Source organism: Gossypium hirsutum, chromosome A11 (genome assembly GCF_007990345.1).
Source record: "Gossypium hirsutum isolate 1008001.06 chromosome A11, Gossypium_hirsutum_v2.1, whole genome shotgun sequence".
NCBI classification, from domain to species: Eukaryota; Viridiplantae; Streptophyta; class Magnoliopsida; order Malvales; family Malvaceae; genus Gossypium; species Gossypium hirsutum.
This window is the reverse complement of record NC_053434.1, coordinates 8,123,037-8,150,667: the sequence shown is the minus strand read 5'-3', so window position 1 is coordinate 8,150,667 and position 27,631 is coordinate 8,123,037. Positions and strand designations below refer to the sequence as shown.

The 27,631-nt window shown below is 35.7% G+C and overlaps 1 protein-coding gene across 1 annotated transcript; it reads left to right on the top strand.

Moving 5' to 3' along the window:
- The first annotated feature begins 6,989 nt into the window (after window positions 1–6,989).
- Window positions 6,990–26,817, top strand: LOC107957295 (BEACH domain-containing protein C2). The gene is made up of 32 exons (XM_016892798.2): window positions 6,990–7,237; window positions 7,899–9,957; window positions 10,623–11,410; window positions 11,833–12,522; window positions 12,819–12,953; window positions 13,216–13,320; window positions 13,528–13,641; window positions 13,758–13,834; window positions 14,419–14,500; window positions 14,777–15,100; window positions 15,424–16,040; window positions 16,352–16,436; window positions 16,695–16,889; window positions 17,143–17,685; window positions 17,784–17,921; window positions 18,032–18,511; window positions 19,452–19,597; window positions 20,327–20,396; window positions 20,541–20,624; window positions 20,844–20,900; window positions 20,982–21,050; window positions 21,162–21,248; window positions 21,325–21,441; window positions 22,125–22,274; window positions 22,429–22,513; window positions 22,601–22,721; window positions 22,874–22,970; window positions 23,056–23,169; window positions 23,308–23,683; window positions 24,656–25,446; window positions 25,847–25,969; window positions 26,362–26,817. Exons 2-32 carry the CDS (start codon window positions 7,959–7,961, stop codon window positions 26,437–26,439), a joined length of 8,937 nt encoding a protein of 2,978 aa, XP_016748287.2. The 5' UTR covers window positions 6,990–7,237; window positions 7,899–7,958; the 3' UTR covers window positions 26,440–26,817.
- Window positions 26,818–27,631: the final 814 nt, after the last annotated feature.

Here is a 27,631-nt window from a genome sequence, read left to right as displayed (position 1 = left end):
ACTTAAACATAACCAATCATACAAAATCGGGCAATAAAATTTTATTCAATTTAAAACCATTCATACACTTGCATATCGTCCCCTATACGGGCCCACGAGGCCCAAAACATGCATTGGAAGTGGTTCAGGACTAAACTGAAAAGTTCGAAAAACTCAGAAAATTTTTCATCAAAACAAGGGTCACACGCCCGCGTGGCTTGGGACACGTCCGTGTCCTCAGCTCTTGTAACTCTCTATTTATGATGTCATGCACGATTTGGGGTCACACGCCCGTATCCCGGGGCCGTCCCTTCACACGACCGTTTCTCTACCGGTAGTGGCCAAGAAAATGGCTATTTATCGAGTCATTTGCCACCCTCATTTGCACACTCACATACACACTTTCAATGGCACAATTAAGCTACCAACACAACCATGATCAAGGCTTAAACATAAATACTTATTCACAAGATTAACTTAAGGTCACTTTCATAGTGATCATGAACTCATAATATCATGAAGCCAATGCTTATAAACTTTACGTATATACTTGTACGAACTCATAACACAGTCATATCCTTTCACATCTTTGACATAATCTTTGAATTACTCGTTGAACCGCTTGGAATGCTAAAGGATACTCGAGAATCACATACACATAGTAAGATGCGAATGCCATATCCCAGATATGGTCTTACATAAGATCACATATATCGATGTATCATATATCGAGAATCACATACACATATATCGATGTCTCATATCGATTCCATGTCCCAGACATGGTCTTACACAAAATCACATATCGATGCCATATCCCTGATATGGTCTTACACAAAATCACACAACCCTAATGTCATGACATTTGTATCCTATCTATTCCTAAGGTTCAACCGGGAATTTTACCACATCGAATCTTCATCGAACGTATTCATAAAAATAATTAAATAATTCATGCAATATCAATATTAAATGCATAATATAAAGTTGCATTATTTACACACGAACTTACCTCTATACCAAAAATGGTAAAAATGACCTAACCGTCAAATACCCGTTTCTCTCGTTCTAGGCCCGAATTGTAACACTCCTTACCCGTGACTGTTGCCAGAATCGAGCACGAGGCATTACTAAACTTAATCTATCACTTAAATAGTTTTAAATTGTTTATTTAAGCTTTTCGGAATGTGCTGCCATTCTGCGTCGTAGTCGCCTAAAAATTCATATCTTGAGTTCCGAAACTCGAAATTAAGATCCGTAAATTTTTACTAAAACTAGACTCATATATCTATCTACTAATTTTTTTCATAGATTTTTGACTTGGCCAATTAGTACAGTTTATTAGTTAAAGTTTCCCCTATTTCAAAACTCGACTGCACTAACCTCTTCTTACTACGAACCATGTTTCTTCCTGTAAAAAATTCATATCACTAAGTCGTTTGTTTCTCTTAAAACTATACTCAACAAGGATTATAACCATATAAATTACACATTCTAATTAGTTTTGTACAATTTATGGTGAATTTCCAAAGTTGAAACAAGGGATCCAGAAATCACTCTGACCCTGTTTCACTAAAACTCAGATATATCATAAAATATAATACCGTTACCTGTTTTGCTTATTCCATAAGAAAATAGACATAATAAGCTTTAATTTCATATATTATTCATCTTCAAAATATGTTTCTACAATTTTTAGTGATTTTTCAAAGTTACGTTATTTCTGTTACTTGAATCTATTTTTAGGCTACTTTCACATTTTTCATAATTTTCATGTGATAATCACCATTCAATCATACATATTAATAAACATGCATATCATCGGCCATTTTTATTAGCTAATCACTAGCAAGTATTTACACATCATTCATTGTTCATATTATACCAAAAGTAGCTAAGTTTCTATACATGCCATACACAAAACAAAACGTCTAATTATACCGAGTTATTTCTTTGATAATGTGATCGGCCTCCGACGTTTCCTTCGATCCCCGAGTGGCTAGATAAGTACTATAAGAAGAAGAAAATAAAGAGATTAAGCACTAGGCTTGGTAAGCTTACAAGCAAATAAATCACAACATTCAACATAATGGATAATTATGCATAATATCATCTAACATCATAAATTTCTTTACTTCTCAATTTCTATCTTCTTCTTTATTCCCTTACCTTCTTTCTTACCTGACCTTTTCTTTTTCATAAATATAATCTACTTTTCCTTTGCTGTTAATTCACTGTAATTTAACTCGTATCCTGACCCATTGAACCACTCGGAATACTAAGGATACTAGGGTCGTTCCTGTCTATCAATATCCTGCCAATGCCATGTCTTTGACATGGACTTACATGAATTATTCCTGTCTCCAATGCCATATATAATATGGACTTACATGGCTCAATCCCGTCTCCAAAGCCATATTTCTAATATGGACTTACATGGCTCATTTCTGTTCTGTCCTGTCAACCCTAATATCCTAACATTCCTAGGGTTCAACCGGGGCTTTCTAACACTTTTCCTCTGTCACTTCACCTTAAATTCGACTTTAAATATTTTCATAACATAAATATATAAATGCTGGAAATTGACAATAATAATGTAAAATAAAAGAATATTGCATTCATTTACTGTAAATTTACCTCGATACAAAATGTGACTAAACTTTACAATTTAGTCCTTTACTTTTTCTTTTCCCCGATCTACTCCCGAATTTCGCTCTTCTTGATCTATAATAGCAAATTTAGCTTATTTAATATCAACATTTATCAAAACAGCCCTTTACTCAAACTTTGGCAAAATTACATTTTTGCCCCTAAACTTTCACATATTTGCACTTTTGCCCCAAGGCTTGTAAATTACTTCATCCTATTTTCTTATGTTTTATGACATGCTGATCATTTTTCCCTTCTATGACAACATCAAATTCACACACTAACATGTACTTATGACTATTAGGTATTTTTACCGATTAAGCATTTTTACTCGTTTTTACTTAAAACCAAGTAGCACAAGTTGTCTAACATAATTTAAAACCTCATATTCCATCATAAAACATCAAAATACACAAATTTCACCTATGGTTATTTTTCCAAATTTGATTCCTAACTTAAATTATTGCTAGCATAAGCTTTATCGAGCTACTGGGACTTCAAAAACGTAAAGATCATTAAAAACGGGGCTTGGAATCACTTACTATGAAGCTTGAAAGTTGAAGAAACCCCAGCTATGGAGAGAGGTAAGGTTCGGCTGGTAACTTGAAGAAGATGATACAATTTTGTCATCTTTTTACCTTTTTATTAATGTTAATAACCAAATGACCAAAATGCCCCTCCTTACTAAACTTTCAAAAATTCCTTCCATGTCCTAATTTTGTCCATGAACTTAAAATTGGTCAAATTACCATTTAAAATCTCTTAATTAATATTCCAAAACAATTTCTTACTAAAAACTTCTAGAATGCAAGTTTTGCAAATTATTCGATTTAGTCCCTAACCTCAACTTAAGCACTCTATGCATAGAATTTTATCACGAAATTTTCGCACAATCATGTAATCATACCATGAACCTCAAAATAATAATAAAATAAATTTTTCTACCCCGGATTTGTGGTTTCGTAACCACTATTCCATTTAGGCCCTATTTCGAAATGTTACACGAATCTCCTTCTTTCTGTTTTTATCTATAATATCAAAATTAGTTCACTTATTAGTCACATTATTCAATGTGAGCAAAAAAATCAAATTATGGCAAAATTACATTTTTCCCCTAAAGTTTGACATATTCAATTTCTTCAATTCCCAAGCCTAGCCGAACCTCTTTTATACTTATAGAAGCCCACATTTTTCATTTAATCACACTTTTATGATATATTTATAACTTTTACAAATTAGTCCTTTTAAGCATTTTCACCGAAAATCACTTAGTAAAAGTCGTTTCTCTAACAATAAACATGCATTTTCTACCATTAAACACAATAATACACACATATTCATCATGGGTCAAAACCCTATACTTTAACCATGTCTCAAATTAGTGGTAGAAATAGATATATCTTGTTACGAGGATTTCAAAAACGTAAAAATCATTAAAAGCGGGGATAGAACAGACTTACAATCGAGCTTGAAAGCTTGAAAAACCCTAGCCATGGTTTCCTCTTGCAAATTTTGGCCAAAGAGGAAGATGGACAAATTTTTGGGTTCTTATTTTGTTTATTAAATCATTTAATTACTAAATGACCAAAATGCCCCTAACTTAAAAATATTCTATTTCACCTATTTCACGTCCATTTTTGTCCAACAAGTTATCCAATGGTCTAATTCCTTTTAAGGACCTCCAATTTAAAATTTCATAGCAATTAGACACCTCTAGCTTCTATAACTCAAGTTTTGCACTTTTTACGATTTAGTCGTTTTGACTAAATTGAGTTCCCAAACGTAAAAAATTTTGAATGAAATATTCACAAAATCATTATGTGAAACCGTAGACCATAAAAATATAATAAAAAATAAATTTTATTGTGTCAGATTTGTGGTCTCGAAACCACTGTTCCAACTAGATCCAAAATCGGGCTGCTACAATCAGGCAATGGTATCGCGATACCCACAACAATCTTGAGATTGGGAGTCTTTTGGGGTCTCGGTATTGTGATTCTCATTACTGTAGTTGGCCTCAATTTTATTCATTTCAGCACCATTAGGAGTATCACGCCTTCCATGCCTTGGTATCACAGTGCCCCTCTTTTAAGTGATGTTCTCTTCACGTTCTGGTCATTATCGACTCCTTACACCACTCAATCTCATTGTTAGGTTTCCCATGACACAATTGATCAATTTAGGTCTAAAAATGGCATAAAACTAACAAAAACAATTTGTTAACAAAAAAAAACTAAAAAAAAATTACAATAAAAAAGGCACCTAATTTGCTTGAGAATAAGCTCTTTCAGTGTAATGGAGAGCCTAATTTGACATATCAAATTACGACAGATCAACTTATTTGATAGAAAAATAAATCCCTCACTTCTACTAGAAGAGAGGGGTAGCTAACTCTAGTTAATCATGCTGAGGTTACTGCTCCTCGTACATATTATGAGTGGTTTTAGACCTCTCTATATCGGATCCAATTATGTGCTTTTTAAACTTTTAACGTAACACTTTGTAATTTAATCAAATCCAATACATGTTTTTTTATTTCACAAAATAAATATTATTTATTAAATTACTTAATTATATGTTTAGAATGAAAATTCAGTGTTCTCAACAAGCTTTGCGGTGGCGACATTGGCTCTTCTTGTGGGCTTTTCTACTGGACGTGGGTACATCAACCTTGTTTTTAAGGGCTCCTCGGATCAGACTTCTTCTTTTTCTTCTCTAGGCAGCGGCGGCTGAAGTTGTTGAGGAATCTAAGGTTTGCTTCCCTTGGATTTAGGCTGGGCTTGTTTAGCTTTGTGCTAAGTGTTCATGTGTTTGCGAGCTTTCGGCTTTTATGTAATGTAACATTGATGTTTTAATGATACTATTGGTTTCTTCAAGAAAAAATTGATATTGCCAAAGCATAAAATATTTATTTTGGTTTAAATTCGGTTATGCGGAGCTTTTGTTTAGATTTATGATGTAAGTTTTTGAATATTTTTCTGTCATTAACTTAATATTGTTTTGTAATGATTACTTTAATATGGTGGCATAGATTTTAGTTTAAGATAGAACTAAATTATTGAATAACTACTTAGAATAACGAAACAAATTAGATTTGTAAATAAGTACAAAATCATATCGATACGATCTTTATTATGAACGTTGATCGATTAGATCATTTCTTCGTGGATTTCTATATAAAACTTTTATAGATGCGTTTTTGGATATTATTGTATTATTTCATTTATAGGAAAAAATTTCTAATTCTCTATGAATTGTTCTAAAATCTTTTTTTTTAATATCATTAAAAAAATCGAATTACTTAATACTCCACCAATTAGTAATCTAAGATTTTATGCATTAATTAAATGAGTCCGAGATCCACTAGGACAAAAATATTATAGATGTAAAATGTAGAAAGGGAACGAATGTTTTTTTTTTGCCATTTTTTCATTTGTAAGTTGTTAATGAATCCAAGTTTTTAAAATTTACTTATCCAATTTTTTAATTCAATTTACTTCATTTTTTTATAAATTAGATGAGATGGGATTTGAATTTTTTAAAAAGTTAATCGAAAATTTAAATTGGGTCCATCCATCTGTATTTTATTCTTATCAATCCACCCTCCATTCTCTCCATCCTCTCACTCTCATATTTTCTATTTCATTTAATTTTTCAGTTCAAGATATAAAACTAACTCAATGTATTATTTCATTTAATTTACGTATAAAATATATATTTAAGTATGGTCGAAATTTCAAATACATATATTTACAGTTGAAATAAAAGAATTAAAAATAAAGAAATGAAACTATTTTTTTTTAAATAAAACTATTTATTGTTAACATATTGCTACATTAAGTATTGCATCGGAAATGCGAGATTCGTATCCGACATAAGCCAAGAACTTTTAATGGTGATGTAGATCACATGACTAAATGTGTTGGTACAGCTAGTTCTTTGATACATTTATTTAGAGCCCCACAGACTTCGATCATAAGCTTATTGAGAAGATATCGCAATGAATCTATCACGTCTTAATTATGATTTATCTATTATAATTGTTTAATGTTGTAATTTTCTAAAAAAAAACTCATAATTTTGTAAATAATAATTCACTATACTCTTTCCATAGAATAATAAATTTCTTCCGTTTTCTTCGCTTGGAATGGAAGCAAAGATTAAAAGCTAAAATTCTAGAAAAAAAAAATCTTTGTTTATTTTTTCTTTGGAATGTGATGACTACTTTTACAGTGGTAATAATAATTCTAAAGTAAATTAGTAAAAATTAAATAAGGAAAAAAAAGAAAAAAGAAGTGACATTGGAGATATCATTTAACCACCTATTTTCCTTTGTTTTATTTAATTTTTATTTTTTGACTGGGCAACCATTAGGAGGCCCTATTGCTAATTACTTGCTAAAATCTACCTTCTCTTTCTCCGGCGCCCATTTCGCCCTTCTCGCTCGTCGTCGTCTTCTCCGATTCTCCCTTTCTCATATCTTGAAAGAACTTTTTCTTTTCCGTTTCTATAATTTTCTTCACCTTTTCGATTTCCTTGTTCGTTCTTTGTTTTTTAATCAATTATATATATAATTTAACGGGAAAAATTTAAAGTTGAACCGACCCAGGTAAGTTCACCTTCTCTATCACTCTTCACATTTTTATATATTTTCGGGAATCATTCAAATCATTAGTTGTTAAACTTTGATCCGTGCATATATCGTTATTCTCTTTCACTTGGATTGGGGTGGATCGGTCTGTTTGTTTTTCTGGCATTCATGTTAATTTGTTGATTTCAATGCCAGTTGATCGATTCGTCAATGTTAGAAAGGTTCATGTTTTTTCTTCATATAATTCAATGTTGTTAATTCTTATTTGTTTTTTTGAATGTGTACACGCTTCATGAGCTAGATCCGCTACTTCTTGTTTCATCTCACTCTTTGATTCAAGTTTGAATTGCCTGTATCTGCGCGATTTTTGTTAGTTGGACTCAGCTGTGAACTTTTTTGAGTTTTAACTAATCGTGGAGGACATTAATGTTCTGTAATTAAGAATCTCATGTGTTAAAATTGAAAGTGAAAACATAGGGATAGACTATATGTTTTTTTCTTTTATTTTTTGAGTTCGTGAATAATTTTATAATTATTATTATTTACTGTGCATTATGCTAAAAGAGTAATTTGTGATGTTCTCGACAGTGTTGCATCTATAGTGTCTGATTTATAGTGTTTTTAAGAATTAACTGGAGTGACAATTAGTTTTGTTTTTCATATTTTGTTGTTTTTGCAGGTTTATTCAAGTGCAAATAATTCAAATGAGTATTTGCTAGGTTTTTAAAGTAATAATACAATGGAAGAAGAAGAAGATAAGAAGTTTGGTGAAACTTCTGTAAAGAGTTTTGATACTCATGAAATTGGTTCTGCTGTGGAGGATAGAATAGGAGGATCTCATCAGGATAATGCTACCGGTGGTGAGGAATCTATATTGAAAAACAATAATGCAGTTTCACAGGAGGTTCATTCTGCAACTCCTATAGGGGATGAGGACCAATTTGAGCCTGTTTCTTTAGAAAATCAAGATAAAGCTGCTGGAGAGTTTCAGGATGATCAGGTGGACTCTAATCGATCCTCAACTTCTGACTATCAGAGACAGTTATCTGTGATGGAGTATGATTCTTCCTCTATGTCTGGGCCACGGCATGATAGTTCTGCTTCAAGCCCTGGACCTGAAAGACAAACAGATTACCAAATTAAGCAGTCAATTTCAGAAACTGGCCTCGATTCTGTCTTTTATGCAGATTCTAGAGGCTCGCCCCTTGGGTCACCAACAACATCTAAGCCGAAAGCTGCTATGCCAAATGTGTCTCCCGAGTTATTGCACTTAGTGGATTCTGCCATTATGGGAAAGTCTGAAGGTTTGGACAAGCTGAAGAATATTGTTAGTGGGGCTGAGACTTTTGAAAGTGTGGAAGATATGGAGAGCATTCCTTTCTTGGTTGTTGATTCACTTATTGCCACAATGGGTGGAGTTGAAAGTTTTGAAGAGGATGAGGATGACAATCCTCCTAGTGTGATGCTAAACTCTCGGGCTGCAATTGTGGCAGGTGAACTAATTCCTTGGCTTCCTTGGGAAGGAGATAGTGACATTCTCATGTCTGCCAGGACACGGATGGTTAGAGGTTTGTTGGTTATACTGCGGGCTTGTACAAGGAATAGGGCTATGTGCTCCATGGCTGGTTTATTAGGAGTTCTTTTGAGGTCAGCTGAGAATATTTTTGCTCAGGATGTTGGTTTGATAGAGCCGATGAAGTGGGATGGAACTCCCTTATGCTATTGTATCCAACATTTGGCAGGGCATTCACTTAGTGTTAGTGATTTGCACAGATGGTTTCAGGTCATTACAAAAACACTTACTACCATTTGGGCACCTCGCTTAATGCTTGCACTAGAGAAGGCAGTGAGTGGGAAAGAGTCTAGAGGACCAGCATGCACTTTTGAGTTTGATGGCGAAAGCTCTGGTTTACTTGGTCCTGGTGAAAGCCGTTGGCCATTTACCAATGGATATGCCTTTTCAACGTGGATCTATATTGAATCATTTGCAGATACATTAAATGCAGCAACTGCTGCAGCTGCAATTGCTGCTGCAGCTGCGGCCAAGTCAGGAAAATCATCAGCTATGTCCGCTGCTGCTGCTGCAAGTGCATTGGCTGGCGAAGGCACTGCACATATGCCTCGTTTATTTAGCTTCTTATCTGCTGATAATCAGGGAATAGAGGCATACTTTCATGCACAGTTTTTAGTGGTTGAATGTGTGAGTGGAAAAGGAAAGAAGGCTTCATTACATTTTACTCATGCATTCAAGCCACAATGTTGGTATTTTATTGGATTGGAGCATGTATGCAGGCAGGGACTTATAGGGAAAGCTGAGAGTGAGTTGAAATTATATATTGATGGATCCTTGTATGAAAGTCGTCCTTTTGAGTTTCCTCGCATCTCCAAGCCACTTGCATTTTGTTGCATTGGGACAAACCCCCCTCCTACAATGGCTGGCTTACAACGCCGCCGTCGCCAGTGCCCTTTATTTGCTGAAATGGGCCCAGTATATATCTTTAAGGAGCCAATTGGTCCTGAAAGAATGGCACGCATGGCTTCTAGGGGTGGGGATATGCTGCCTTCATTTGGTAATGGTGCAGGACTTCCTTGGCTAGCTACAAATGATCATGTTCAGAAAATGGCAGAGGAAAGTTCTCTATTGGATGCAGAAATTGGAGGTTGCATTCACCTACTCTACCACCCCTGTCTTCTTAGTGGGCGGTTCTGCCCAGATGCTTCTCCTTCTGGTGCTGCAGGTGAAAAATTTCATCTGTAATTACAGTATATGATTCTTGGTTACTAGACTCCAATAAAATGTCTGTGCATATAAAATTCGTCTCCTTGTCAAAGTATTCTTTTTTTTTTTTATCCTTCACCCTTTTTATTTATCCATACTCCTGAACCAGAATATGGTTTACGATATTGTGGAGTGAATGGAGATCTTTATTATTTTTATCTCATCGTCCTTTCTTCCCTATCTATGTGCTGTTTCAAAGTGTTATGAACATGCAAAATGCATATACTTTTATGGTATGCTTGTTTGTTTTCCTATAATCCCCCTCTCTCAGTGCATGCAGGAGTAATGAAGGTTGGTGGCTGTGTGGATGGCATGTTAGTGATTTTGGATGTGCATGTAAATTTGTCTGCTGCTGTGCATACCCGTTTGATTCTTATGTTGTTTTACTTGGCCTTTTTATTGGGTTAAATTCAGTTCTGGACATTGCAATATGTATTTTGCCAGATGAGTTGAGAAAGATGTCTTTATTTATATTAGTTTCTTCACTCATTGTTTTGGTTTTTGTTTCCACTCATATTTGACTTTTATGTTGTGTATATATTTGGAATTGGTTGGCCCCCATTTCCTTTCTATGCAAAAATTATTCTAAATTCTTGCTTCGATTACCTACCTATGGTGATCCAGGTATAATACGCAGACCAGCTGAGGTTCTTGGGCATGTCCATGTTGCAATGCGGATGAGACCTGTGGAGGCTCTCTGGGCTTTAGCATATGGGGGACCCATGTCTTTACTTCCTCTGGCTGTCAGCAATGTGTGTAAAGATAACTTGGAACCGGAACAGGGTAGTTATCCATTGTCTTTGGCTACAGTTGCCCTTGCTGCGCCAATATTCAGAATTATTTCTGTTGCCATCCATCATCCTGGAAACAGTGAAGAGCTATGTCGTATGAGGGGACCTGAGATTCTATCAAGAATCTTAAACTATCTTTTACAAAATTTGTCGTATCTTTGTTCTGGAAAGCATGATGGTGTTGGGGATGAGGAGCTTGTAGCTGCTGTTGTTTCCCTGTGTCAATCTCAAAAGCACAATCATGCACTTAAAGTGCAGCTTTTCAGTACACTGCTTTTGGATATTAAAATTTGGAGTTTGTGCAGCTATGGGCTCCAAAAGAAACTCCTATCATCACTTGCAGATATGGTCTTCACAGAGTCATCTGTCATGCGAGATGCTAATGCTATGCAGATGCTTTTTGATGGCTGCAGAAGGTGCTATTGGACAATTCGTGAAAAGGACTCTTTAGATGCTTTTTCTCTAAATGATGCTATGCGGCCAATGGGCGAAGTGAATGCTTTGGTCGATGAGCTCTTAGTTGTCATTGAACTTCTAATAGGAGCATCACCGCCTTCATTAGCTGCAGATGATGTCCGTTGTTTACTTGGATTTATGGTTGATTGCCCACAGCCTAACCAGGTGAGCTCATGTTTTTCTGATTTCCTTTCACTAGTGCTTCTGAAGATGTGACTTCACTTTTATTAAGATGAAAGTTGAATGACGTGCTGGTTTAAGAATGTTATATCATACTGAGGCATGAGAATATTTTTGACAGTTGCCTATTTTTCTATAACTAAACTTGTGAAAACACCTTATTTTCTCAAGATCTGGTGAGTTGTGCTTAAAATTCTTTTTTGTTTCTTTTCTGTAGAATTATGGGTATGTACATCTTTTATTTGATTCGGGGTTTCGGTTTCCATTGTTGGATCAGGATATAATCAAGTGCAAGTGCATCATGTGGTTATATGCATGCCTAATATTTTTTATTTATATTTCAGGGCATCTTTTATGAACTAGTTTCTTATGATTTCACCAAAAATGATTCTCCTGTATTCTTTCAGGTTGCCAGGGTGCTACATTTGATCTACAGGCTAGTGGTACAACCAAATACAACCCGAGCTCAAACATTTGCACAGGCATTCATGGGTTCTGGTGGGATAGAAACTCTTCTTGTCCTCCTGCAGAGAGAAGCTAAAGCTGGTGATCACCACATTCCTGAAACTAGCACCAAGACTGAGGAAAGCTTGGCTGTTGAAAGATCTGAACCAGAACTAGATACTTGCATTCCAGAAGGAAGTCAGGATGAAGGATCACTAAAGGAGAAGGATCAAATTTCACAAAAGAGAGATTTTCACGGTATTTCTGGCCTTGTGGCCAGTTCTAGTCTGAAAGTGGAAAGGGTGTCATCTGTTTCTGAAAATGCTTTTATGAAGAATTTGGGTGGAATAAGTCTTTCAATTAGTGCTGACAATGCAAGGAATAATGTTTACAATGTTGACAATGATGATGGAATTGTTGTTGGGATCATTGGGCTGTTAGGTGCTTTAGTAGCTTACGGACATCTGAAATTTGGTTCCCGTGTGTCTTCTGAGATGACAAGCAACCTTTTTGGTGGTGCGCTCAATGATGCAGCTGGAAGCATGTTTGAAGATAAAGTTTCTATACTGCTTTTTGCATTACAGAAGGCTTTTCAGGCTGCTCCTAATAGGCTTATGACAAGCAATGTATACACTGCTTTATTAGGGGCCTCGGTATGATAATACTCTTTTGCTTCTATATATCTTAACCTTGTTCATCAATGCTTATTATACTTGTACTTTATTGCAGTGTTTTCACTTGAAAAGCTTATCAGTCTGGGATTTTATTAATTTTCTACTACTTTTATTATATTTTTACTTAAAACTAGTATGTTGTAGCTTTTCAGCTTGCTTTTGATATTTCAATTTGTTTAAGTAGGAAATATTATAGCTTCTTGTGTTATCTTGCATTTGCATTTAGCATTGAATGTGAATGATTTTATACTTCTTTTTCCCTTTAATTTGCTCAGATCAATGCTTCTTCACCGGAGGATGGATTGAACTTTTATGATTCTGGTCATCGTTTTGAACATTTACAACTTTTGTTGGTTTTATTGCGGTCTCTTCCATATGCATCTAGATCTTTCCAAAGCCGGGCGCTACAGGTATGCTTGTCTGAGTTTACTGGATGTAGATTTTGTTATGTGTTGGTTGTTAACTGAAAACATTCTTAATTTAAATAATACTTATGAAAATAAAACATAGTTTAGAATCGTCATCTGTTCTGTTGGTGGTAGCATTTCTCATATTAAATTCAACTATAGTCATATCTTGGTTATCTCCTTTTTCACATTTATATTTTGTCCTTATCTTGACTTTTCAGATTTTCCATTATAATCTGAGCTATTTCTTTCTATATGATTTCAGGATCTTCTGTTTTTGGCTTGCAGTCACCCAGAAAATAGAAACAGTCTAACAAAAATGGAGGAGTGGCCTGAGTGGATACTAGAGGTCCTTATCTCTAACTATGAGGTAGTAATTTCCAGCTTCTTTTTTCTGTATGCTAATGTGCTTCTTCCCCATTGTTGTCTTTGGTGTTCTGTTGCAAATGAATCTGGTAGTGCTGTTGTTAGGGTTGGAGTTGTAGAGTTTTCTAACTAGTATTTTGACCTTACTGAATAACTTTGAATGTATATACTCCTTGTATTAATTATTGCAGCTTGTTACCTGCTTTTGCAGATGGATGCGAGAAAAAAGTCTGATTCAGCAAGCCTAGGTGACATAGAGGACCTCATACACAGTTTTTTGATTATTATGTTGGAGCATTCAATGCGCCAAAAGGATGGATGGAAGGTTTGTCTTTATCCAACTTTTCCACTTTGCTGTACCTTCTAATATACATTTGTTCCCCTTAATATTAAGTATGTCAGCACCATTTATATTTTCTGGTCTTTGCTTCCATTTTACAGGATATTGAAGCCACAATTCATTGTGCTGAATGGCTCTCTATCGTGGGTGGCTCTAGCACTGGGGATCAGAGAATTAGGTATTCCACTGCTGAGTCCTGCTTCATGATTTCCACTGCTTTTATTTGTCTCCTAAAGTGCACCTTTTGCCATTTGAATGTGGTTGTCCATAGTTTATTTTCCCTGGAGTGATATGTAAGAAGGCACATCTTTTTTTGGGAACATACACAATATTCACTTGTTGGGACATAATCAAGTTGAAGGAGAAATCTAAAGTTTGTATTTTCACTGATAAAAATGTCTTACTTGCTATCTTTCAGAATCACTGAATCATTGGATTCTGTGTTTTGCCTTTGTTAAGGTGATAAAGGTATTACTATTTTGACTAAAATACAAAGTGGCAAATTATGGAAACTATATTTTTTCTGTAGTTACTTCTAAACCTTTTGAAACATCTTATTGGCTAAAAAACTGAATATGTTTGATATATTCACATAGGATAAATAACAATGTGACTCTAGTGATTATTTTAATGTTGATTCACCGATTCTTTTGCATAATGTGCTCCTCAAGGGGCCAATAAAAAGTTTAGCTGTAATCTTTTTTATGGATAAATAAGTATGGTTAATTTGTTGTGATTTCCTATGTGATTGTATTCTGAAAGACGTGAAGAATCCTTGCCAATATTCAAGAGAAGACTCTTAGGTGGGTTGATGGATTTTGCTGCCAGAGAACTTCAGGCTCAGGTAACATTAAATTGTTACCAATTGACTTCAGCTACCTTTTTTCACTTAAAAGAGTTTTGTGGAAAATGATATATCCATGTTAGTTTAGTTAGTCATGAAATAAAAAGTCGATCCTCCTGTAATTTTGTTTATCCTTTTGTCATGTTTCCCGTCTTACTACTTGTTACTCTCTCTCTCTCTTTTAATTTTTATGTCATCATCATTGATCTGTTATGTTTCACAGCACTCAAATGAAAAATGGCAATAATTATTTATTGAGCTTTTCTTCTTCTGCAGACTCAAGTTATTGCTGCAGTTGCTGCTGGGGTTGCAGCCGAAGGTTTGTCTCCTGAGGATGCTAAGGCAGAAACAGAGAATGCTGCACAGCTTTCTGTGTTTCTGGTAGAGAATGCAATTGTCATATTAATGCTTGTTGAGGATCATTTGCGGTTGCAAAGTAAACTTTCTTGTGCTTCATGTAAAGTTGATGGTAATAAATCTCCTCTTTCTTTCGCGTCTGCCCCAAATAGTCAATCAAGTTCAGCGGCATCAATTGGTAGAGAATCAACAGAAGCTGTGGATGATAGCAGATCTGGAAATTCTGGTGGACTCCCTCTTGATGTACGTATATATTGATCTTAAAGACACATCTATATTGCATTCAGAGTTTAGTGATTCATATATTAACTATATATAGTTCTCATCAGTTAAAATTCTTCATCTTCTACTTTTACCTTATTTGCCAGAATTTCTTCCCTGGTTTTGTGAGTTGTGACATTGGACGAGAGACAGTTATCTTAGAGACTTAGACGTGATTGTTTTCATTGTTTTCTAGTTAAAGAAAATGGATACTTCTTGTAAGTTCAGTTGAGCTTCGTTTGAGTTCCTTTATGGCTTGTTCTGATTTTTTTATTTCCCCTCTTCATGTTCTGTTTCCAAACAAGGTCCTTGCTTCAATGGCTGATGCAAATGGGCAGATTTCTGCAACAGTGATGGAACGGCTTACTGCAGCTGCTGCAGCTGAGCCTTTTGATTCTGTCTCCTCTGCTTTTGTGTCATATGGGAGTTGTGCTATGGATTTAGCTGAGGGTTGGAAATACAGGAGTCGTTTATGGTATGGTGTTGGCCTGCCCTCAAAACCAACTGACATTGGTGGTGGTGGCTTTGGCTGGGAGTCGTGGAATGCTGCTTTGCAAAAAGATGCTAATGGAAACTGGATTGAGCTTCCTTTAGTGAAGAAGTCTGTAAGTATGCTCCAAGCATTACTGTTAGATGATTCTGGACTTGGTGGTGGTCTTGGTATTGGTGGTGGATCAGGTACTGGGATGGGAGGAATGGCTGCACTTTACCAGTTACTGGACAGTGACCAACCCTTTTTATGCATGCTTCGCATGGTACTTCTTTCAATGAGGGAAGAAGATAATGGAGAAGACAACATGATCATGAGAAATGTAGGCGTAGAAGATGGAATGTCTGAAGGACTGTATCGAGGCAACATTGTATCCTTAGATAACAGTGGTCGAATGGCAGCAAGGAAACCGCGGTCTGCTTTATTGTGGAGGTATGTTAAACAGAGGAAATCTTATCCAATAACCACTAGGATACATATATGTGCTTATCTATGCACTGTGCTTTACTGTGGACGTAAGTTAATCAGAGGAATCTTAACCAATAACAACGACACATAAGTGCACATCAGTATGCACTAGAGTGCCTGCTTTATCTCCCTCTCTCTACTTTTCATATGCTTATGCATTCCCTAAAAATTATGGTTTGGTGCTCTTTGACTTTGTAGTCCAATGATATTTCTGCTTCATTTCCATGATTCATGCACAATGAATTTCAGAACTTATTCATTTAAACTATGTGCAGTGTTCTTTCTCCTATTCTGAACATGCCGATTTCTGATTCCAAGAGACAGAGAGTTTTGGTAGCATCCTGTGTTCTATATTCTGAGGTTAGTTTAATTGAATCAGCTTAGTGTGAATAGCAGCAAACTCTTTATTTATTTGTTTTTATGGTATAGTTTTTTATCAACATTTTGTAGCATAGCTATTTTTTTCTTCTCTGTTATGTTCTCATCTATTATCATATTCATTTTTTCATGAAACCATAATGGAATATTTGGTTTTGTTTCTTCCTTTCTTATGTTTCTATGGATATCTAGGTTGTTCATTGATATTTTGCAGTGAAATAAATGTGGTCTATGCTGCAGGTGTGGCATGCTGTTGGGAGGGACAGAAAGCCACTTCGAAAACAGTACCTTGAGGCCATTGTACCACCTTTTGTTGCTGTTTTGAGGAGGTGGCGACCACTTTTGGCAGGAATTCATGAACTTGCTACTGCTGATGGTTTGAATCCTCTTAACGTTGATGATCGTGCACTGGCTGCTGATGCACTGCCATTAGAGGTTGCTACTTATCAGTATCATTCTTAACTCCTTAAAATAGTTTCTTAGTTTAGGGTTCAAACTTGTCTTTCCTAGTGTTAGCAGTGTTAACTCCCTGTCCTACAAATGTGTTTGTGCATGCATGCTTATTGGAAAATTTCCGGAGTTGCTTGTTGACCTTTTTGTACATTTATTCCCTTTCCATCTTTTTGTTATTGTTTCATTATTTAAGATTCACTAATTGTCCTTTTCTTTCTTTTTCTTTGTTTTTCAGGCAGCTCTTGCAATGATCTCTCCATCTTGGGCGGCTGCTTTTGCATCACCACCAGCTGCAATGGCATTGGCAATGATTGCTGCAGGCGCTAGCGGAGGAGAAATTCCTGCTCCAACAGCCACACAGCTTAAACGTGACTCCTCAATACTTGAGCGGAAAACTACTAAGCTGCAACATTTTTCTAGCTTTCACAAACCTCTGGACATGCCTAACAACTCACCGTCTCTTCCCAAAGACAAGGCAGCTGCAAAAGCTGCGGCCTTAGCTGCTGCACGTGATCTTGAACGCAATGCAAAGATTGGTTCTGGAAGAGGTCTCAGTGCTGTTGCAATGGCTACTTCTGCGCAGCGGAGGCATGATAGTGATATGGAGCGTGTGAAACGATGGAATGATTCTGAAGCCATGGCCGTTGCATGGTTGGAATGTCTACAGCCAGTCGATACAAAATCAGTCTATGGGAAAGATTTTAATGCTTTATCCTACAAATTTATTGCGGCCCTTGTTGCAAGTTTTGCTTTAGCAAGAAATATTCAGCGATCAGAGGTTTATTTATGGCTAGCTATCATGATTGTCACTGCTTTTTTAGCCCACAAGACAAGTTGTCAATACAGACTTATCCATTTTTTCTTTTGATATCTCAGATTGATAGGCGTGCACAAGTTGATTTAGTTGCACGACACAGATTATTCACTGGGATTCGTGCATGGCGCAAACTTATCCATTGCTTGTTAGATACGTCATGTCTCTTTGGGCCATTAGTAGACCAAATTCCTAGTAAGGCATGTGAAATTTAAGACTTTTTGCTTTTCTCCTTTATGTTTGTTAGATAACTGAACTTTGATCTTCATCCCTTGTTGAACATTTTTATTTCCTTTTATGGCATGTCTAGGTTTTTTGGAAGCTGGACTTTATGGAAAGTTCTTCAAGGATGAGACCATTTTTGAGAAGGAATTACACAGGGACTGATCATTTTGGTGCTGCTGCTGATTTTGAGGAGCAAAATGATGTGAAAAAGACTCAAGAGGATGTCATAAGCTCATCTAATACTCCTATTCTGGCAGCAGAAGCAATCTCAACAGTGTTTGTGAATGAAGATGATGAACATCCAGAAACTGATAATGTAGATAGCAGAGGCTATGTAAATAACCAAAGTGAGGAAGGTCAGCAAAGGCTTTCTGGAATAACTGAGCAAACCTTGGAGAAATCCATAGAATCTAAAGACGCTAAACTTGCCAGTGAGCAAGACTTGGTCCAGAGTTCAACAATAGTTGCTCCTGGGTATGTTCCTAGTGAACTTGACGAGAGAATCTTGTTTGAACTCCCTTCATCCATGGTTCGGCCACTGAGGGTTATACGAGGAACCTTTCAAGTAAGTTGTTAGAATTGCATTTAAATTCCTTTCTGCTGTGTTTTTGTTGCTCTAAATGGGTTCTGTAGTTCTGATTGTGATATTTTTCACTGTACCGCCATCACCCAGACGATTGCTTAAAGTCTTTTTATATTATAGATTTAAGATGCTCAATTTATCAAAAACTTTGGATTTCTTTAATTATGATGACATGTTTGCATTAAACTCATAATAGGACCAAGACAGTTGGCTGATGACAAGAAGCATTTAACTTTTTTGGAATATTGAAGGAAAAATTGCTTTTTCTGATCATTGTGTGTTCTGTATATTAGCAAAAATGTGTGAACTTAAATGGAATGTAATTGTTAAATGCCTTTAAATGAGGGTTGCATGCCATCTTTTCTGGTGGTTAAGATTTGATTGTCTCCAAAAGGAATCTATGTGAGTTGCGAAAGGCAGTTCTAAAAGGTGATGAACTGTGCAGTTTTGTGGTCTACTTTTTTTTTTTATAAGAATGATTATTTGTATGACAAAAAATATAATGGAGAGATCTATCAGGAATTCAGGATAGAAGGATCCTATGTTAGAATTAGAGAGGAAACTTTCCCTGTAATGCTTTTGGTTGAATTGGCACAGCCCTTGTTTAAATTGCTGGTTTTACTCCCCTCCCCCCAGTCCAGCTAACTCTTCTAGCTTTGCTACATAATCTATGGAGACTATACATTTGTTGCTTCCGACATTAGATCTCTGGCTGCCGATGATGCTATCATTCACATTTTATGATGCTGGCTTTCTTTAAAAATTGAGAAATGTGAACAAAAGGATTTCTGTATGAGTAACTTATAACCCTGATTTCACCTACTTTTCCCTTCTGCCCCATGGTAAATCACCATGGCCGCTAGCTTTTCTATTTGTTTAGTATAAAAGTTTTATTCTCTCTTTTTTTGTTTTTTTTTTCCAGGTAACCTCAAAGAAAATAAATTTTGTAGTTGATAAAACTGAATGCTACATATCGGTGGATGGTTCAGAAGACAACTCTGAAGCAAAAAATGATGAAAAGGACCGTAGTTGGTTGATGACTTCTCTTCATCAAATGTATAGCCGAAGGTGTGAAGTTATAGTGAGGAATTATGTTACTCTTGGTCTTTATTCTAATATTTGTTCAAGCTTGCTTTAGAAAATATAAGCTTCCCCATTATATATTGGCTTTGAGCTACTAGCTACAACTTTTGTTATTTGACACTCTAAGTAGATATTGGGAACCATCCTTGATTTAGAAAATATATTGGCTTTAGAAAATATAAGCTTCCCCATTATATATTGATAATTATTGTCAGACAGTGTGCGTAAATATTGGGAACCATCCTTGATTTCATATTAATGAGCATGCAGGCACATATTTGTAAAGCAAGATGCCTGCCTAGAAGATGGAATGAGAAGAGATGCCATTTTAGTGCTTTTGTGAAATGGCCTTTATTTCTGCATCTTATTGTGCCTGCTAACATCCAGAAATGTTCTTGAAATTCCTCAATATTCCAAACGTGTTAATTTTTAATTTCTTCTTTCCATATTGCAAGTGCTGGATATGAACTGCACATGAGGATGGTTTTTTTACTGTAGAATCTAGTAAAATATACAATGAATTTGAGGTCTTCACTCTGTGTTCTTATTGCCGATTAACATCAAGAGATATTTGTTATTACATTGTGCATGGTAATCCGTAACTTAATATCCTTGTTGCTGAATATGCTGCATTTTAAGTTTTCATCTTTCAACTTTGCTTTTGCTTTATCATATGCTATGCATCTCATTTTGCTTGTTTTATCTTTGTCATAGATATCTCCTACGAAGAAGTGCTCTGGAGTTGTTCATGGTTGATTGTTCTAACTTCTTCTTTGACTTTGGGGTATTTTCCTATTGGACGCACCTTCAAGATTTATTGCTTTGTGATAAAAAGAAATATGCTTTTAATGGTTGTTGACCTAGTATGCGCCCCCTAATCTTTGGCTTACCTTTTTTTGTTCTGCTCTTTTTTCTTTTAATGATCCAGAGTTCTGAGGGCAGACGAAATGCATATCGTGCTATTGTACAAGCACGGCCTCCTCATTTAAACAACATTTATCTTGCAACACAGGTTTGTTGTTTTCCTGTAAATATTTTTATTTAAAGAGGCCTACCATGTGTGTATGTATATACATGGTGAATATCGTTTTTATTTAAATTGAGAAGAGTGGAATTTTACAGATATCTTATGGCTACAAAATTTTGTTCATTACAAGGTATCTAAGTGTGTATTTAGCTGCTGCAATTCATTTTCTCTTCACGTTGTTGAACTCATTGTTTTCTTCTGTAGAGACCCGAACAACTCCTGAAAAGAACTCAGTTAATGGAGCGTTGGGCTAGATGGGAGGTACGTGTTATGGTATACATGTATATTCACGTGTAATAAATAAGCAGTATAATCATTGAACAAATTGCAACCCCTCTGCAGATCGGCAATTTTGAATATCTAATGCAGCTAAATACATTGGCCGGGCGTAGTTATAATGACATAACTCAGGTGAGATTGTTTCTAAATATGCATCTTGATGAGTAATCACTCATTCTTTTTGTGGTTGTTTGTAATATCGCTAAGCTACATTTTCTTTATTTCCTTTCTTTTTGCTTACAGTATCCAGTATTCCCATGGATCCTTTCTGACTACAGTTCAAAGAGTCTAGATCTTTCTGATCCTTCAGCTTTCCGAGATCTTTCAAAGGTGGCTGGCTTTAATCTTGGTGGCACTTTATATCTGCACTCTCCTTTTCTGACATTATAACTTTGTATACTTGCAGCCTGTTGGAGCATTGAATCCAGAGCGGCTGAAGAAATTTCAAGAGAGATATGCTAGCTTCGATGACCCGGTCATTCCCAAGTTCCATTATGGCTCACATTATTCAAGTGCTGGAACTGTATGTTTTCTATTCTGTTTAACATTTTGGGTTTTACCTTTTATAGTGTATATTTAAATTTCTTAAACTAGGGTCACTGCTGGATACATACCAGCAATCCATGAAGAAGGTTGATTTCTTTAGTTTGTTTCTCATAGTAATTGGGAAATTTGTATACATTTCCATATGCGTGTTGCTTGCTGAGTATTTGCCTTTAAAAATAAAATTTTGTTGTTTACTGTCTTCTGTTTTATTATTCTTCTGTCTGCCTCGCAGAATATGTTTTGCGAGATTGGCTGATACCCTCTATAGAGCTGACATGTTACTTTGTGCACCTCAAAACTGTAGTTTATCTCCCTTAACTAATTGTTCTGATTGCTTGAAATTTTACTGTTTCATTGTGCATCTGCCATTTCACTAGGTTTTTTGCTTAATTTCAAAAGCATTAGTACTATTAGTTTTCAGCATGATCTACTTCTCTCCTTGAAATTATTTGCAAGGACTAATTTTAACCAAGTGATAGCTGGATAGTTTCCTTGCCTGTAATTTCTTGTCATCTTTTCTTTGATTGAATTCTTTCAATTTTTTCACTAAAAAAAGTTCTATGGCAATTAGTCGATTAAGGGGATTTTTATTTTTAAGTTTGACCTATAGATGCAAATTCTTTATTTTAACTACTGTGTTGTGTCGGTATTTTCTTGCAGGTATTATATTATCTTGTTAGAGTTGAGCCATTTACAACCCTTTCGATTCAGCTGCAAGGTGGAAAATTTGACCATGCAGACCGGATGTTTTCAGACGTTGGTGCTACATGGAATGGAGTTCTTGAGGACATGAGTGACGTGAAGGAATTGGTTTGTGTTTTTGTTTTATCTTTGGCATGAGAACAATTTTATCTTATACATTGTTTCTTATCTCCATCTTTTCTGATCTCCTTTGGCTGTAGCTTCAATGGGTTATCAGAATTTTTTTTCTTCTACTGTTTTTATTTTACTCTTTTCATGTTAGGTTCCGGAGCTGTTTTACCTTCCTGAGATGTTAACCAATGAGAATTCAATTGACTTTGGAACAACACAATTAGGAGGAAAGCTTGGTATGTACCTGAGTGTCCTTTTTTCAATATCTGAAGAGTGACAAATGCCAGTTGCAGTAAGTTCTGATTTTCTTTTTGAACATTCAGATTCGGTAAAACTCCCACCATGGGCTCAAAGCTCAGTTGATTTCATTCATAAGCATCGAATGGCTCTTGAGAGTGAACATGTATCTGCACATTTACATGAATGGATTGACCTCATATTCGGGTTTGTTTTCTTTTACTTTCTTTCCTTATCTAAGTTGATTTTCTTTCCCTTTGTAATCTTCACTATGATATTATTGTTAATAATTAATTGTTCATGGAGATTCTTCTTTTGAACCTTGAGTTTACCAAAATTTACACAATTGGAATGGTCAGGTATAAGCAGCGAGGCAAGGAAGCTATATCGGCTAATAACATGTTCTTTTACATTACATATGAAGGGACAGTTGATATTGATAAGATCTATGATCCAGTGAGTTTGATTTGCTATGTTGTTTTCCTAATGTGTGCTCTATTTGGAAATTATTAATTATCCTATGCGTTCATGTAAATAAAAGGTACAACAGCGTGCTACACAAGACCAGATTGCTTATTTTGGACAAACTCCATCCCAACTTCTTACTGTCCCTCACATGAAGAAAATACCTCTTTCAGAGGTTCTTCATTTGCAGGTAGCAATTCCAATTTTGCAGTTCTGTTTTTTTTCCACTACTTTCCATATGATCTAATAAGATCGTCCTTTTTGTCATGGCAATTTTTCTGTCAAAATGATCTTGTTAAAACTGAATCTGGATAACATTTAATGTCAGACAATCTTCCGGAATCCGAGAGAAGTAAAATCGTATGCAGTCCCAAACCCTGATCGCTGCAATTTGCCTGCAGCTGCTATTCATGCGTCTTCAGATTCCGTCATAATCGTTGACACAGATGCGCCAGCAGCTCATATTGCACAGCATAAATGGCAACCTAACACTCCCGATGGTCAGGGAGCACCATTTCTGTTTCAACATGGAAAGGCAACAACAAGCTCTGCTGGTGGAGCACTTAGAAGAATGTTCAGAGGGCCAGCAGCTGCAGGCTCTGGTTCTGATGATAGGCACTTTCCCCAGGCACTAGCATTCGCTTCTTCTGGGATCAGAAACTCATCTATTGTTTCCATCACATGTGATAAAGAAATTATCACTGGTAAGGGTAACCTATTCCTAATATTATGTTAGCTGACTTTAATAAATTTGATTGTTATAGTACACTTTTTATTCCATTTATGAACCCTTCAGAAATCTTTCTTTGTGATACTTGCAGAGAATTTGCTGCAAGTTCTCCTTTTCTGATTGTTTATAACGTTAGGATCCTTTCTTTGGTCCTAGTAGTCTTTATTTGGAAAGATACTTCATAAATACTGCTGCCTGAACTCTGAAGGGTACTTGATACATGTTTTGAAATTAACATTTCCTGTATTACAGTTTTCTGGTCAATCCATTTAACTAGGATTATAATGTGCTTATAGTTTGTCTCTAAAAAATCTTTGTTCCTTTCTGGGTAAAGGAAGGGAATTGTGTACTGGTGGCTTGGGCAAATGAAAAAGGTTGGAGGGCTAGCATGTCTAAAACTACCCTGACTTCTCATAAACATTTAATCTAAGTTCTCAATTTCATAGTAGTGGAATGCTGCAGGACAACTGTGTTTTATGATGATTACAATTTCAGTCTAATATTGTGAACTTTTACAAGATCAGCTGCTGCCGTACAATATTTAGTGTGAAGAATTGGTCAAAAAGAATATATCAATCACTTTTGAATATTTTTATTAATCTCTAGTTTAGAGGCATGTCTGATGAAATATATTTAATGGATTTAAGGCATAGGGTTGAATAATTTAAATGTATGTTATTCATTTAAGTGCTTTCAGTACCCTTATCTTGAAAGAGCCATTGTAGCTCATAGGTCCCTGTTCCACTATACTTTGGAATTTGCTTGCCTACTCGATCCATTTTTTTTATAATTTTGTAGCATCCGGTGACTTTTAATTCTGAAACTCAATGTTCCAGGTCATAAATGATGGTCATTTGCTTTTGAATCCAACAGCTGGCATGAATATATGCACATTTCTTGTACTGTTTATTATCTTCTTCTCATATACTTTCTGGATGTTAACTAGGTGGACATGCTGATAATAGTATCAAGCTTTTGTCATCTGATGGAGCAAAAACAATAGAAATGGCTTTTGGACACTCTGCTCCCGTGACTTGTCTTGCTCTATCACCAGATAGCAATTATCTCGTGACAGGATCCCGGGACAGTACTGTAATACTTTGGAGGATACATAGGGCATTTACCTCTTGCCCAAGCAGCACATCGGAACCAACTGCTGGCACTGGTACACCAACTTCAACTAGTGGTGGTACTTTAGCTAATTCCTTGGCAGACAAAAGCAGAAAGCATCGGATAGAAGGTCCCATATATGTACTTCGGGGTCATCAAAGGGAAATTCTTTGTTGCTGTGTCAGTTCAGATCTGGGTGTTGCTGTTTCATGTAGCCATTCATCAGATGTTCTGTTGCATTCTATAAGAAGGGGTCGCTTGATGAGACGGTTTCCCGGTGTAGAAGCTGATGCTGTCTGCCTTTCATCTGAGGGAATCATTTTAACCTGGAACCAATCGCAACATACTCTCAGCACCTTCACTCTCAATGGTGTTCTGGTTGCTAGAGCACAACTTCCTTCTTTGGGTGGTGTTAGTTGCATGGAAATTTCTGTTGATGGTGAGAACGCTTTAATTGGAATGAACTCATCTTTGGGCAACAATGGAGTGTCCAATAGCAACCAGGACTTGAGTTTGAAGAAACCTGTGGCTGATAATTTGGATCTTGAGTCAGAAGAAACCAACAAAAGCAACAAATTAGATATTCCTTCTCCTTCAATTTGCTTTTTGAATCTGCATACTCTGAAGGTATAAGAAAATGTTTAAACAGATGCCATTATGCCCCATCTGCACCTCCTGTACATAATGAATGCGCCCATGCTTGTCGCTTCAGCTTAATATTAATTTTGTTCCTAGGTGCCACCTGTACAATGGTGCCCTAGGGAGATTAAATTTCTCGGTCTCTGGGGTGGGTAGTTGTGGACTTGTTTCAGTTTCTTCTTTGCTGTGCCATTCGCACATGGTTGAGATGAAATTTTCATTTAATATGGCATACGTAGTTTAAGGTACCTCTGTCACAGAAAGAATGGGATGCTTTTCTCTTCCCTTTTTACGATTTCCCTATTGTAGGCAATAGGCACTCATGCACATCATGAATGCATGTCTCTTGCTCTCAAACGTTGACCTGGATAAAAACTTTCATTTGCAGGTATTCCATGTGTTGGAACTAGGAGAAGGACAGGATATCACAGCTCTTGCTTTGAACGAGGATAACACAAATCTTCTAGTCTCAACTGCAGATAAACAGTTGATAATTTTCACAGACCCAGCTGTAAGTCGCACGTTTTTCCCTTCCTCCATTTCTTGCTTCTCCACCAATCCTTTCTTATTATTTGTTCTTCTATCACGACATTGCTTAGTGTTTGTATAAATGTTATAACAATCCTAGCTTGGTGAAGGATGTTGAGGTCTAAGGTTCAAACCTTCAAATCCCTGCCAACTTCCTTGAATTTATTGGAAGTAATGAAACCCTTAAAACCTTCCATCTTATGGATATTAAAAAAATCAGAAATTGGTAAGAAGTAATACTGTCTTAACCTAAGTTTAATGTTATCATTGAACGGCAAACCAAATTTCTTGGATTATAAGGTTCTTGAATTCTTGTTAATATTGTTTTATTGAATGTTTGAAATCAAATCTTATAATGGTCTTTGCTATATGTAGTTGAGCCTGAAAGTGGTGGATCAGATGCTTAAGCTTGGTTGGGAAGGCGAAGGGCTCAGCCCTCTGATAAAGTCATAATCTTCAGTTCAGCCTTAGAATCTTGACTGATTAGAAAATGATTATAGAAGATGCACCATTGATCCCACCAGGTTCAATATTACAAATATCACAGGTGTGTGTGCCTCAAGCGAGAAGAAAACCTAGTCAATAGCGCGGCTTTCAGCACCAGCTGCCTTTTGTCATGTATGTAAAATATGTGAATTAGTACTCTTCACAAGTGGAACAACCCTATAATATGATTTAAAAAAGGAGGGTTGTTAGGTAGATTCTTTTATTTGATTTGTGGTAAGTTTATTACCATTGTGATTTGAGCTACTCCGAGGCTTGCGATTTTCACTTTTTGTTCATCGATATAGTGAGAAAATTTGATAGCCTTTCTGGCCTTTTGTGCTTGAATTTTCCTCTTCCAAAGTAGCGATGCAGTTACCAGATTGAAACTGAATTAAGACTTGAACATTTTTTTTGGAAAGTTGATTTTTTTTTTAAATTTTAATGTACATTTATAATATTTTACTATTATCAAATAGTACATCGACTTTGTAGGTCAAATTAAGGAACCAAATTGCGAATCGTAATTTGTCTTCTAACAGTAATGAGGGGGCTTTCATTTAGGATTTGTTCTTCCTGGATTTCAAATTTCTTAATTAAATCTATATCACTGAAACGTTTCAGATCCATTCAAATTTCTAAAATATTCTTAATTTCTAAATTTAATAATCATTGTCAAAATAATTTTTATGAAAAATTGGATGAATTAAAAAAATCCAATTTTTAATTGCAACTGCAAGTGTCATGATGCGTAAGAGTTTTGGTTCGATACCTAGCAACCAGTATCTCGATTATAAAAAAATTGAATCAGTAGTTGAACTGATCATATTATTAATTCTCGGTTTAACTTGTTCAATCTTTAATTTAAATAATTAATTAAAAATAATAACTTTCTAAAATATACTAAAATCTTATAAACTAGTTTACTAGTAAATTTATTGTTTCATTTTTTTGAGAGGTTTATTCTAAGGCCAATTCAATCCCCTCGTCTAAACCAAACAAAACTAATTGTTAGGCTAATAATTATATCTTTTGATGGTAATGAATTTTAATTTTCTAGATATGTTTAATCAATGTAATTGCAGCATAAATCTTTCTATAAAGTTCGGTAGTATAAATTATAATTTGACAATTATATAAATTTAAATTCTAAAAAATTTAT